Source organism: Centropristis striata, chromosome 3 (genome assembly GCF_030273125.1).
Source record: "Centropristis striata isolate RG_2023a ecotype Rhode Island chromosome 3, C.striata_1.0, whole genome shotgun sequence".
NCBI classification, from domain to species: domain Eukaryota; kingdom Metazoa; phylum Chordata; class Actinopteri; order Perciformes; family Serranidae; genus Centropristis; species Centropristis striata.
In genome coordinates this window covers 8,361,896-8,375,929 of record NC_081519.1, presented here as the reverse complement: position 1 = coordinate 8,375,929, position 14,034 = coordinate 8,361,896, and the positions used below count along the sequence as shown (strand labels likewise).

The 14,034-nt window shown below is 41.0% G+C and overlaps 1 protein-coding gene across 1 annotated transcript in view; it reads left to right on the top strand.

Annotated features, from left to right (window-relative positions):
• grm2a (glutamate receptor, metabotropic 2a) overlaps positions 1–14,034 on the top strand; it is a 43,579-nt gene that overhangs the window by 6,878 nt on the left and 22,667 nt on the right. Inside the window, exon 2 of the mRNA XM_059328969.1 lies at positions 7,257–7,993. Within this exon, the coding sequence (XP_059184952.1) occupies positions 7,466–7,993 (528 nt within the window). The 5' untranslated portion in view covers positions 7,257–7,465. The remainder of the gene's footprint in view (positions 1–7,256; positions 7,994–14,034) is intronic.

Sequence of the window (14,034 nt, the reverse complement as noted above, 5' to 3'; positions counted from 1 at the left end):
AAACTGTAATATTTGAGAAAATATATTTCATTTATTGAAACATAATGGAAGATGCAGTTTTGTTGTAAGGAAATGTGATTTTTAGGAGACAGGGTTGATTTAAAAACAAGCCTTAATGCTTTGGGTGATTGTTTCGTTTTAGTCATATAAATGATGTGATTTAAAAACATAGAAAAACTTAATGTGAACTCTCATCTCAGTACCTTTGTTTACCTCACTAATGTCTACTGTCAATCCAAGAACAGCACCTCTAATGATCCCCCCCCCCCCAAAAAAAAGAAGAAAAAAAAAGAAGGTGTTTCAGGCCACTTCTTTTAACAGTGTGGTGGTGTGATGATGAATAATGCAAAGATACAATAAAACACTCCGAAACAAAAGTACTACACATCCATCACTGAGTTGTAGCCAATCACAGGCCTGGCAATAATGATCTCCGAGAGACAAAGAGAGAGATGAATGTTTGATGAGGGAGGGAGAATGGTGCTCCTGGGAGGAAAAGGGACCGGCGAACACATGCAAGGGATTCCCCCTTTACAGGTGGAGGAGAGCAGGAGATGGATGGGGGTGGGGTGGTGGTTGGTGCAGTCAGCTTTGAAAGATGGGACAAGCTGTTTGTAAAACAGAAGCATAAAAGCATACATAGCATGATTGATGTGGACTGTATGATAATCAGGAACTGAATATGAGGTTGCTTTTCAATTTACTGACGGTCTCTCAGCTGATTGACCCTCACAGTGATGCAGCGAGCCTCCCAATTGATTCATGTCTTCTTAAATGATGCCTCTGAAAAATGCTGTGAAATTTCATCTGCCGATATTTAAACTTTAAGGGCCTCCTCGCTCTTTAGTTGCTACGTGTATGACTGACCTTATCAGAAAAAGGTCAGCAGTTGTATTTTTGGGAGACATTTCATGATTTTACTGATGTAACTTCAGTGGATTTCATTGATCCAGTCAATATTCTTTGCAGCACTAATTGAACTGGATTCAAATACGTTTGGTGTTTGTAACCCATGTTAGATTTCCTATAAATAGCTCAACTGCCACCACTATAATCTATTGATCATGCTGTCTTTTAAAATGTAACTGACCAGTAACTGCACTACTGCTTTGAGTCATTGTTTGCTTCTGTTTGAATCTGAGTCATTATGTTCAATTCCACAGAGGCTGAGTCAGAAAAATCTTTAAATCCTAAATTGAAAATTACTAAAAATGGAAAGGCGGTTTGGCAGTAATGCGTGCGTTGTACCAGACCGTCGTGGTGAAGAAGGAGCTGAGCCTGAAGGCAAAGCTCTCAATTTACCGGTCCATCTATGTTCCAACCCTCACCCATGGTCATGAGCTTTGGGTAGTGAACCAAAAACCAAGATCGCAGATACAAGCGGCCTAAATTAGTTTCCTCCGTAGGGTGGCTGGGCTCAGCCTTAGAGATAGGGTGAGGAGTTCAGACATCCGGAGGGAGCTCGGAGTAGAGCCGCTGCTCCTTCGCATCGAAAGGAGTCAGCTGAGGTGGTTCGGGCATCTGGTAAGGATCCTCCCGTTAGAGGTGTTCCGGGCACGTCCAACTGGTAGGAGGCCCCGGGGAAGACCCAGAACACGGTAGAGGGATTACATCTCTCTCCTGGCCTGGGAACGCCTCGGGGTCCCCCAGGAGGAGCTGGACGTTGTGGCTGGGGAGAGGGGCGCCTGGAATGCCCTGCTTAGCCTGCTGCCCCCGCGAACCGGCCCCCCGGATAGACGGACGAGAATGGATGATGACTAAAAATGCATTCAATATGACGACAAACATGGAGAGCCTCAAATGACCTAAAACATACTGTGATGATCAGATTGTAGAAACTTAAACTGTTGTGTCATAGTTAGAGATAAATTGTTGATTAATTGATCAATATGAAATCAATTAGTTAAAATGTGAGTTATACTTCAACAAAGATACATGTATACTTCTCTGCAAAGCTAAAAAAGAAGGGTTCTATGGATAACTGTAGGTCACAAAGGCTTGCAGAGGAGCCCATGTGAAAACCTGCTAAATGTGTCACACAGACATGCGCACCGAGCACACTGACTGGTTAATAAAACTCCTGTTGGGAGGTGGGTTCAAAACAGAACAGAAAAAAACCTTAAAAGGTTGCACAACATGTACGGAGTCAAGAGAGAAAAAGTCACCCAGTGGCATCATGTGGCTCGCTGAATAGATTTTATAACAATTGCAGTCTATAACAGAGAGAAATAATCTGTGTTAAGCAGTAAATACTCATTAGTAGGATGAATTCTTGCCATGGGATTTGTTGAGAGTATAACCAGCCTCATCCTTTAAACTTGTGTCAAGAAATCCAATCAAGTATCAAATATTCAATAGCAAACTGTCACAGACTTCCATTTGTCACAGATGCTTCCGGGATCCTGCATTGTGTGTGTGTGTGTGTGTGTGTGCGTGCACTCTCGAGCCTTCTTTCCCATTAGCAGCCCATTTTAGGTCTTCCCCCACACACAGGATCATTCTCTTTGTCAGCTGGAAATGTGATTTTAGGAAAGCCTGACTCCCATTACCTTTGCTTCCTCTTAGCCAGCCTCCAAGTCATTCCACTGGGGATCTCCAACCTGCTCATCCACATCCAGGCCCAGAGCTGCATACACAGTAGATGACCTCCACTCTTCAACACTTGCTATTGCCTGGGGGGATATTACCATATTAATGCTGCACTCCACTCCTGGGGCAAATGAGTGTCATAAAAAAATCAGCCTAGATAGCATCTTTCTCAAACCACACCAAACCCCACCCTTATTCCTCTTTTCACTGCTGCCCACACTCTTATTTTTCTCTTTTTTCTTCCTGCCCTCTCACATCTGCTGTCTTTTTTTTGTTGTATTTTTTCGGCCCCCATCCACTCCTCCCATTCCTTCACACAGTCTGGTTTGAAGTGTGTAAGAGGCTGGCAGGCTTTACGCTCTTGAATTAAAAAGGCCATCTGGTGAAGAGGGAAACAGAGATGGCTGCATAGGAGGAGAGGGGAAAAATGAGAGGCATAGTTTTTCTTTGAAGTTAACATGTCGACAGAATTCTGGGTGGGATTTTATATCTAAAGTGTAAATATTGCTTCTAGCATCTGTCATTTATACATGTAAACACAGTATTTTACGCATCACACCGATATATATGAGCTAGAAACTGAGTGATTCTCAGCTAACAGCTATCTAACAGGTTTGAGAAAACCAACAGCCACTAAATACATGATACACAGTAGGTATCTACGTAACAGTAGGAGGTGCACCTAAAAAGTTGGTTTGTGATGCATTAATAAACACAGAGAAGAAGTAGAAGAACAAGTGCAGCACACTGACTACAGAGATAAGCAGGTTGTTGCTGGTTTTAATCCTTTTTTCAGTTACACTGGAAATCCTATGGAAGTTTTTTGATGTACCACACTAGTAAAAAGACAACAATAATGATGGCAGTTAGATTTGGTTGAGCAGAGCTGTGGAATATAAAAGCATCCACCTTTGCTCTCTACATCATAGCTTTTCTTAACCCTAAGTGTGCACAAACTCCAGGTTATGAACTTCTTTTTAAAAAAATAAAATAAAAAAAGTGGAAAATGTCGAGAATAAAGTCAACTTTTTGTGTTCCGTCAAGTTGGAAAGATAGTCACAGATTGGTTGTCCCCGTGTCAATAAGTCATCAGAGGAACATTGTTTAAAAGAAACAGCACATCTATCTGAACAGTTAGACTGCAAGCTACAACCTGATTTTCATTAATAAAATGAGCAATAACCACAATATTTAAGGGTGTAGTAGTACTAAAATCCCCCTACACATAAATGAGCTATGTTAGCTAGGTTGCTACAACTATTGTTTTGGGAAAATCTGCTTTTTTAGTAATTTATGTTATATATATATATATATATATATATATACATTTTAGACATATATTAGACGAATTAAGGAAAATCAAGTTGTAGCTTGCAGTCTCCTTCACCAAACTGAAAAAGTTGACTTTATTCTCCTCATTTCGACTTTTCTTGAAGTGCATAATTATTTTATTTTTTTCCTCCTCTCATTAGTTTTTTCTCCTACCTGGCCCTAAACCTCTTCCTTAGGTGTTTTATCGTATATTGAAAGCAGATAATTATTGGCTGTCAGCATTAACTGAAAAAAAATCCATATCGACATCCCTGATTGATAGCTTGACAATTTGGAATATATTCTTATTCATTTTATTGCCGAGAGTTGGATGAAAGGCTCCATACCACTCCTGATGTCTGTGTGACAATATGAAAATAGCACCAAGCAGGTTATCTTAGCGTAGCAAGACCAGAATCAAAGGGCAACAAAATCTGCCAACCAGCACGTCTAAAGTGAGCAAATTAAACATGTTATATTTTGTTTAATTAACACAAAAACCTGTGTGTAAAGTGTAAAAGTGTAAAAACAACGCTCTGTGGTTTCACTGGACTATTTCTTGGTGTGGAGCAAAACTCCAGGAAGAGACAGAAATATTCCCTGCTATAAAATCAAAACATGTCATAAAGTGCTAATTAGGGAGCTTCAAAGGTGCTGGTTAGAAATTGTTGTTACCTTTAGGCAGATCCAGGCAAGCTGTTTCCTATTTTCAGTCTTTTTTATTAATCTGGTGGTAGCTTCATATAAAACAGCCAGGCATGAGGGTAGTATGGATCGATCTTCCCATCCAACTCTCAGCAAAAAAAACGTCATTTGCTTTGAGTGAGACTCTCAGTATGTTTAAACATAAAGGTAAAGCTGTACATATGAACGTATGCTGTCATAACAGGTTGACTATTGGAGTGTCGTGAAGAAAGACACAGAGAGGAACAGAGTCCACTGGTGAGAGGGAGGCCTCCTGTGGGAATGCAGGATTGAGAAGGAGACTGACAACATGTCAGCCAGAAATCCTTTTGTCACCATTCTCTCTCGAGGCGCTGTGCTTAAGTGCTTTACCAGTGTTACTGCTGACATTTTTCCTCTGCAGAATTATATTCAAAATAAACACATTTAGTCGGCTTACAGCCCAGACTTGTTGTTTCTCTCGCCATTTGGGCATTTATGGCTTGTGTGGCCATGCTTCACACGGCGCAGAGCCACAGTACAGCCAGAATAGACTCACAAAACATTAAAACGTTCTTGTCGAACACAATTGTGTTCCTTCGCTTGTCTGCGGTTGGCTTTGTATTCAAGGGAAGTAGCAGCGGCTTGGCCCATATGTGCAGGCTGTTGCAATGGACTTTCACTTGTTGACAAGCTGCTGAGGGAGCAAATGGAAAGTCTGATATCCACACGCTTATTTTGTGTGGAGGAAAAAAGGACCTTTTAAGTTTCGCTGGCAGTTCATCAAATATAATGCAACATGTCATGTCTTATTTCTTATTAAACCACTGCAGTGTTTGCACCAGAAGCACCTCTAAGGCAGTATTCTGTTTTTTGTATCAAACCACTACTGGACAATTAGAATACTGATTGATCAAAGATATTAAACCAACACATTAGTGGTTTGAAACAGAGGCTTATATCACTCGGTTATTGTTCTGTTTGAGATTATGTTTCAGAGGCAGGAAATAAACAACTCTGACTGAGTCGGATGGGTTTGGTCAGTTCACAGTGCAGGTTTCCCAGTTCTCCCACAGGACCAAGCACCATGCATGGTCAGACTGGCCCACTTGTCCTGGTCTGTCTCCACTTCCTCTTCACCCTCCATCTACTGGCAAGTTTCCATGGAAACAACAGGGAGAGAGGGAGATAGAGAGGGAGAGAGAAAGACAAGAGAGAGAAAGAGAAAAATCCCAAAGAATGACTCCTGTTGGGAGCTGTGCACTGTTTTAATAGGTAAGTCAGTACATTGAAAGAGAAAGAAAGAAATACGAGTATTAATATCCGCCTGCTCCGGTTTCATCATCTCTCATCAATACAGTTAATTACTGCTTGTCAGCCTACTTGACTTGTTGAAACAGTGAAAATGAGACGGATCATTCTGGCTCAATAATTTACTCCGATAAACTTCTCCCGCACCCAACACTCTGCCTAATTAAGCCTCTGGGATTTGTGGGGACTGACACCAGGCCTGAACAATAACCCTGCGTCTCTTCTGTTGAAAATCCATACAGGAACCGCATCAGCCTGCAATGTGACATTAAATTGGGATGTGGCTCTGCACAGTATTGAAGCCGGATTTATGACAAATTGGAGTAACAGAAAAAAAGCTAATTTTGTTTATTACACTGCTATAGAATTTAAGTATTTCAGAAAAAGTTAAGATTGTAAGATTTTATTATCTATTAAAAACAGCTCTATCACTTGGGATTTATGACGGCTTAAAACGGTCTAACTTAAAGGAATAGTTTGCCAGTATTGCAGAATAGATTCACTGCTTCCAAAATGTGTGTGTTTTACAGTAACTTGCTAGTCCATTGGGAGTTTTTTAGCTGGGAATGAGAAATGCTCACATTATTTTGGAGTTGTATCTCGCCTCGTATTGAAAATAAATAAAGTATCACATTAGAGACGGCAAAACAAATGAATACGTTTATGTAGTTCCAGATAGAATCACTCTAATTCAATCTGTTGGCAACAAAGTGGATTTGTATGCTTGAAATAGATTTCAGTACTTTATCTCATTTTATTTGTGTGTGTATTTTGCTTTGGTTGTGCATAAATTGTGTTTTTATAAGACTGTGTGAGTAGTTAATTTGATTTGACAAACAATCCTCTGGGACATGATTTGTTATGTCTGTAGACATTCGGTGTGCAGGAGCATGTGCACGAGTTGTACAATCATCTGCCTTAAAAGGGAAGTGGCTTGAGGTCAGTGAGACGATGAAACGGAAGGAGAAAAGGGGTCTCAAAATAAAACACACACACAATCTAAATGAAGCCTCTCACAATGAAGGCTTGACTGCGCGCTGCTTCAAAACACGAGAAAACCATTTGGTGGATGTTTCAGTTGTCCTCAGTGAACTCTGCTCTGATGGTGAACTCTGTCCTAGTCGACTCATCTTGTTGATTAGTTTACGCCTGTTGTGTGGTAGCATGTGTGAATGACCCTCCTTTATTCTTTTCTCTCCCACATGTCACATGCATCCTCAATAAGCATCAAAAGATACAAATATTTACTCACTTGTACAGATGATGTCAAATATTTCCCTGGGACTAGTCGGTCCCTGGCAGACACTATGCGTGTAAGACAAAGGGATCATTGTACTCCAGCTCAAAGGCTGTGACTGAATTTCTCTCTGTTTGATCTGCAGGCTGTAATCTACGAAAACCCAGAAGAAAAGAAGGACGGAGAGGATGGGGCGCATGCAGTAAATGGCCTCTGTCAGAATAAAAACACTGCTTTGAGATCTGGTGCTGCTGCGCCTCACTGTTCTTTTCTTCAGAGCCGCCGTCATCAAAAGCCGATCAGACGCTGACCAGAAACCACAGGCAGGACGCTGACCTTGTTTTGCCAAGGGATATGTCATTGGGGAGATCCCCTGTGTTGGGGGTGCGCCCTGTGCCCCGACCCCTCTGGCTGTCCCACCTCAGCCTGCTGTGCTTATGTGTGTCTCTCTTTGCCCAGGCTCCCCAGGGTTTGCCTATGGTAGGTTATAACACTGACTCCAAGAGAGAGATCACACTGGATGGCGATTTGATGATTGGCGGCCTGTTCCCAGTGCACCAGAAGGGTGAGGGAGCAGAGGACTGTGGGAAGATCAATGCTCAGAGAGGTATCCAGAGACTGGAGGCCATGCTGCTGGCACTAGATGAAATCAACAAGGACGAGCGCATCCTGCCTGGGATCAGACTGGGAGCTCATATACTGGACACTTGCTCTAAGGACACCTACGCTCTGGAGCAGTCTCTGGAGTTTGTCAGGGCCTCCCTCACCAAAGTGGATGACAGTGAGTACACGTGCCCCGACGGCTCCTACGCCATCCACGATGACGTACCTCTGGCTATCTCTGGAGTCATAGGAGGCTCCTACAGTGATGTCTCCATTCAGGTAGGAGCTGATGAAAACACACCAGCTGTGTTGGTGAGCTGGCTAAGAGTTTCAGTGCATTCACCAGAATAAATCTTGGCATTGTACATTTTTGCAAATCACAGATATGCTGAATCTCAACATTTCTGACCCACTATTCTCATTCTCATTCCCTTCAAATGTGGGAAAAAAAACTGTGCCAACACACACAAAGTGACTTCAGCTAATTTAATTTAGAACTATTTATTATATAAAACAGTGGTGGAAGAAGTATTCAGATCCCTTACTTCAGTAAAAGTAAGTAAGTAAATAAGTAGTAAAAGTCCTGCATTCAAAACTTAATTCAGTAAAAGTGCAAAAATTCCAGCATCAAAATGTACTTAAAGTATCAAAAGTAAAAGTACTCGTTATGCAGAATGGCCCCACTCAAATTGTTTTATATATATATTCCTCAAATCCAAAATTGGATAAATATTAGTGATGCATTTATGTGAGCAACATTTTATGGTTGTCAAGCTAATTTAAACTACTTAATATACACAATAAAACATTTTAAATGTATATGTTTTTATGTTAAATCTTGACCTGAAAAGAAACTAAAGCTGGCAGCGAAATGTAGCTGTAATTCTAAAATGTACTGGAGTAGAAGTATAAAGTTATGTTTGTAGAAATACTCAACTCAAGTACCTTAACAATGTACTTAAGTACTTGAGTAAATGTACTTAGTTACATTCCATCACTGATGTAAATATATAGTGCAGGAATGGTGCCATGGCCAGAGAATGATTTCACACTCCCTGTATGTGTGTTTTAATCTGAGCTTCTCTGTTCTTTGTTGATAACAACCAACCTAAAATTGTTGTGGTAGCTCATTCAGCTGCACACACATTACTGTATACGTGTGTGCTCCACTTGCTGCCGCTCTGATCTGATCTCATTTAGTGGTTATCCCTGATAACGCCTCCCCAAACCACGTCGTTGTCGCAGAAGTGTAGTGGCCTCTTGCCAGTTCCCCTTCAAGTTTCACTGTAGCTCTGTCCCCAGTGTTGTTGTCTGTAGGACCGTTGGCAGTGTTAGCACTGTTAGCTGCTAGCTGCTAGCTGCCGGCTCAGACACCACCATGGTGAGAGCCATGTGCAGCCAATTAATGTGGTCCGAATACAGCCACTAAAAGTTGTGGCAACAAAACTACATGGTTAAGGTTAAAAAAAGATAATTGTTTTGGTTAAAAAACGTCTTTATGTAACTACTGGATGCAGTTGTCGAATGTAACTAAGTACATTTACTTCAGATCAATTTTGAGTTACTTGTACTTTACTTGAGTACTTTACTTTTTATGCAACTTTTTACTCCACTACATTTAGCCTACAGCTTTAGTTACTTTTCAGGTCAAGATTTTACCTAAAAAACATGATACATACAATAATCAATAAAGTAATTAGACATTTACCACCCAACAGTATATAAAGCTGTTAAAATTAACCCTACCTCATGAAAATTTAAACGCTGCTTACATAAATGCATGAATAATAGTAATAATCCAATATCATATTTGGAATATATATAACAGATAGTGAGACTTTTACTTTTGATATTTTAAGTAGATTTTGATGCTGATACTGTTGTACCTTACAACATATTATACTGGGCAGTCTGTGGCCTAGAGGTTAGAAATTGGGCTCGTAACCAGAGGGTTGCTAGTTTGAATCCCAGGACTGAAGTGCCTTGGGCAAGGCAAATGACGCCACACAGCAGGAGAAATGTGTTCACTGGTGTGTAAAAAATGATGGGTTGAATGCAGTTTCCCCATTGTGGGACTAATAAGGGAATCTTAATAGTTTTTCTTAAGTAAGGAATCCAAATACTTCTTCCACTACTGACTGGATGTAATTTCAATAAAGATGAAATAAAAACCCTACTGGATGTGTGGCGTTAGAATGGGATGTCTTCATAAACAGAAGTTAATTTATAGGTTAACCTCAGACTAAAGTAAAGTTACTGAAAATTGACTCACAGGGGACCCAAACATTGTCTCCTAGGTGAAAGTCTGGTGTCTTTATGACCTCCCACCACTGTGACTCCCATTATAATAGGTAACCAGCCTGGAGCTCAAGTTAAAGGGCGCGGAAAACATTTTATTCCAACTATCTGTGGTTTGCAACATCTGGAAACTGATGACTAGGCTCTATGTTTCAATTTGCTGTTGATCATCTCTGTTTAATACTATAAACTGAGTTGTTCAAGGCTACATTAATTATGTCAGCGCAATTACAAAAGGTGTATATAACCATCAGCAGCTACTGCAGGCGTGGAGGGAGAGAGAGGGGAGGGAGTACTCGCAGGAGCAAGAGTGTGATGGATGGCCATATAACTGTCCATTTAGACTTAAGTACCATGTGCAATTACCCCTTGCGAGATGTTAACACAGGAACTTAATGAGTATCAGTTCCGCAAGGAGGATCTGTTTACCTGAACGCCCATATGCTTGGCTGATCTAATTTAGAAGATCTCTTTCTCTTCCCCGGTAATTCACACTTCGGCAGCGATCCTGTCAGAGGCAGACATGCTACAGATGTTGTGCTTGGGACGGGCTGACAGGATGACTAGTGACGGCATGATTACTCTCAGCAGCAGTGCTCCTTTCGGCTCACTCAAGCTGATACGATGAAAGCTCTGCTAATTGGGTCTCCAAATCCTCAGCTGTGATATGGCTGCCACATCAGTGTAATTTCAAGACATTGTGGGAAGAGACGATGTGTCACGTGGAACTGAGTTTGGTAAAAACCCACAAATATACATGCCTTAAAGCATTAACGTAAACTCATCAGCCTGGCTCAGTCAGCCGGAGGAGCGTGTGTACCATCTCGGCTGAAGAGTACGGTTCACTTTACCGGAGACATGCAGCCTCCTGTTCCACATGTCTGCTTGTTTGAAGACGGGAACACACTTCGGTCCATCCAGAAATAATAATTGGCTTTAGATCACTGATAAACCATAGATACTGTAGGAGTCCCTGCCAGTGGCAGTCTGCTGTGAGCAGCTCTCCCCAGTGGGTACTTCAGGACAATGGACTGGCAGTGGCATCCATCCATACTTTTTACTCATGATTTGTAGAAAAACGTGGCCAGCAGTAGACATGCCAGCACTGATATGCCAACAATAAATTAACCACAGTTAATAGCTGCTTCAGTGTCTGTCAGCTGCCATACAAATGTTTTCTCAAGTGGGCAGTTGAAAAGTCATATCTTGGAGACTAGATTAAAATATGGTGTTGACCCTAACCCAAACCCAACAGATATATTGGTTGGCAAATATTATCGGACGATATCAGTCTATCAAAGGCATATCGTATCATTAATTAATTATCATTATTTACAGAATATATATTAAAGAAATGGTGTTAGCTATTAATTTTTTCATTCTTATTTTAAATAGTCAGCAATTGACTGAAACGGAACGGTAATGATGCTTATTTAGCTATTTATTTTATTCCTAAGTATTCTTTATTTTCTCAGTTATCATTTATTTTCACTCTTTGTATAATGTAAAATAATGTTTAATATTATTTAATAAAGTCTATTTTTATTCCAGCTCCAAAAAATTACTATATCGGCTGCCATATCGGTTATCTTTGAATTTCCCCCTTCTAAAATCAGTATCAGCATCAGTCTAAAAAAATCCTAAATCTGTATATATATATATATATATATATATATATATATATAAATCGGTATATCTACTGTATCTTTATTCAAATGACTAAATGCTTTATTAAACGTATGTTATGTTTAATATTCCCTATTCCAAAAATCTGTTTCCTCTAATTCAGAAACAAATGTCTATGTCAACTTGCTGACATAACACAATGTCACACGTACAGTACAGTGCAAAGATACATTATACAGGTGGAGAGCTCCTGGGAAATGATGCAAGACGAGGATTAAGAGCACCTATATTGGGATTCCTGGTGAAAAGGACAGTTTGGAAATAAAGGATTTGACAAACGAGCTGTAATTTTAGTGAAACCCTGCATCTGGGGCTCCTCAGAGAGTGCCCTTGTCTTGCAGTAATTTATGGATGTACTATTACGAGCCTGAGGTCTGAGGTCTGCCCTAGCTTCTCACTGAATCTTCCTCATCAGTAGGAGTGCACCACAGGACACAGTTCCCTTTCTCACCATGAATAATCCTCTGTTTTGTTATGCAGTTCAGTTATGAGGTATGTTGGTGCTTTCTTTTTCCTCCTGGCTGGATGATTAGCATCTAATTACTGCACTACATTCTTAGTCTGTTTAACTGCATATTTGCTTATTTTTTAATCACTTTATAGGTTTTTAAATGTATTTTGTTCTTTAGATGTTTCTAATCTTCCTGATGTTTTAAGATTTGCTGTGTGAGATATGCCCTTTGAAAACAAGACAAGGTGTATCTGCAATTTTGGGAGCACTGCTATTACACAAAGATATGCATTTGGGGCAACATGTGGCATTTCTGTGCTGCTGCTAGTTGTTGCTTGGCAGATACCATCTTGCATAATCTATATCCACTCAGACCTTTGAGTGAACCAGCCTGACTACCATGCTTGCCCTTCTGTGTGAGCAGCAGGCGGTTAAGTCAGACGTGTGTATTTCACCCCAAAGGCAAGACAGTTATGGGGCAACTAACAATGTTAGTTCAAAGACCCTTATTTCCTTGGCGACGTGGTGGAACATGGTGCACTGACAGGTGGCGAGAACGCTGAGTGCTGTCTAAATCTGTCACAATGAAGGAGCGTGTTGCTGCGCTGCTGGTGTTGTGGTGTGACAATCGCAGATATGGGGGCGGATCTGGCTGCAGGCCTAGCCATGCTGGCGTTACATGGGCACAGATTGAGTTAAGTGTGGAGGCGAAATTCTGTGACGATCTCGCAAGCTTCGTCCCGTCTTCCCCATCTGTGGTTGCTGCCGGACTGTCTGGTGGCTTGGCAGAGGTGTGCATGCACACAGAGAGGATGCAGAGCGATCGAATGAGAGATCTTGTTTCACAGAAACACCGAGACAGTGACAGGCAGATATGATCTTGGAGGGGGAGGGAGGAAGAGATGGAGTGAGTCACAAACCGGTTGACAATCAAAGCCTGTATCTTAAACAGTCACAGGGAAGTCTGTGATGCCATCTGGACGATTTGAATGAATCTACTTGTAGAAATATTCATGTGATTCAAGTGTTTAGTCTTGAACATCTTCCCTGTGGTCTATCTAAACAGCAGGTTGTCAGTGCAAGGAGAGTAATGACCTTGTGATGACATGTTCACTACTTTCAGCATCTTTATTCATGTGTGAAGCGCTGCAGCACCAACAGGATGCATGTTTACCCACAGTACAAGATACTCACTAGCATACTGAGAGCCCGCGTTCACCACAAATTATACCTTTTCAGCCAACATCATGTGTATGCATTTTTATGGGCATTGCTGCTTTATAGAGAGAACATTAGTCTCCTTATTTTCCTGAAGGCATAGCTAATCACAGATGTATTATATTCCACAATTACAGTTCAGGAACATCTAGCCTCGGGGCTGGCTTTCTGATTAATACATGGAAGCAACTTCACTTTTGTTACCCCGACAACAGTTTGTGCTGCTAAATGCGACTCGCTGGTAAGAGAGCGTCCCACAGGAAAAACATAATAATCAGCAAGGTGCATTAGAGGAACCACACCTCTGGAATGTCAAAAAACTCACTCAGGAAATAACTATTCTCAGGCATGAAACACAGATAGATGAGATTTGTGGAACCAATCTGAAAACAATGAAAACAACCTACTCTAATCTGATAAAGAGGCGCAAAGAGAAAAACCTGTCTTGTTCCAGGTAGGACAGGGTATCTAAAAAAAAAAAATCAATAGGGCGCCACAGGAATGAGTTGTTCAACGAGGAAGTAGGCTAGCATTTTAGCGCCCTGGGGTTGTGGTTAGAAGCCTGAAATAAGGTCTGTGGTTAACACAAGCTGAAGAGATGTTTGCGCTTTGTTGCATGACATAAAATATGTTAGTAAATACCTAAACTTCGGAATTTTTTCGTTTT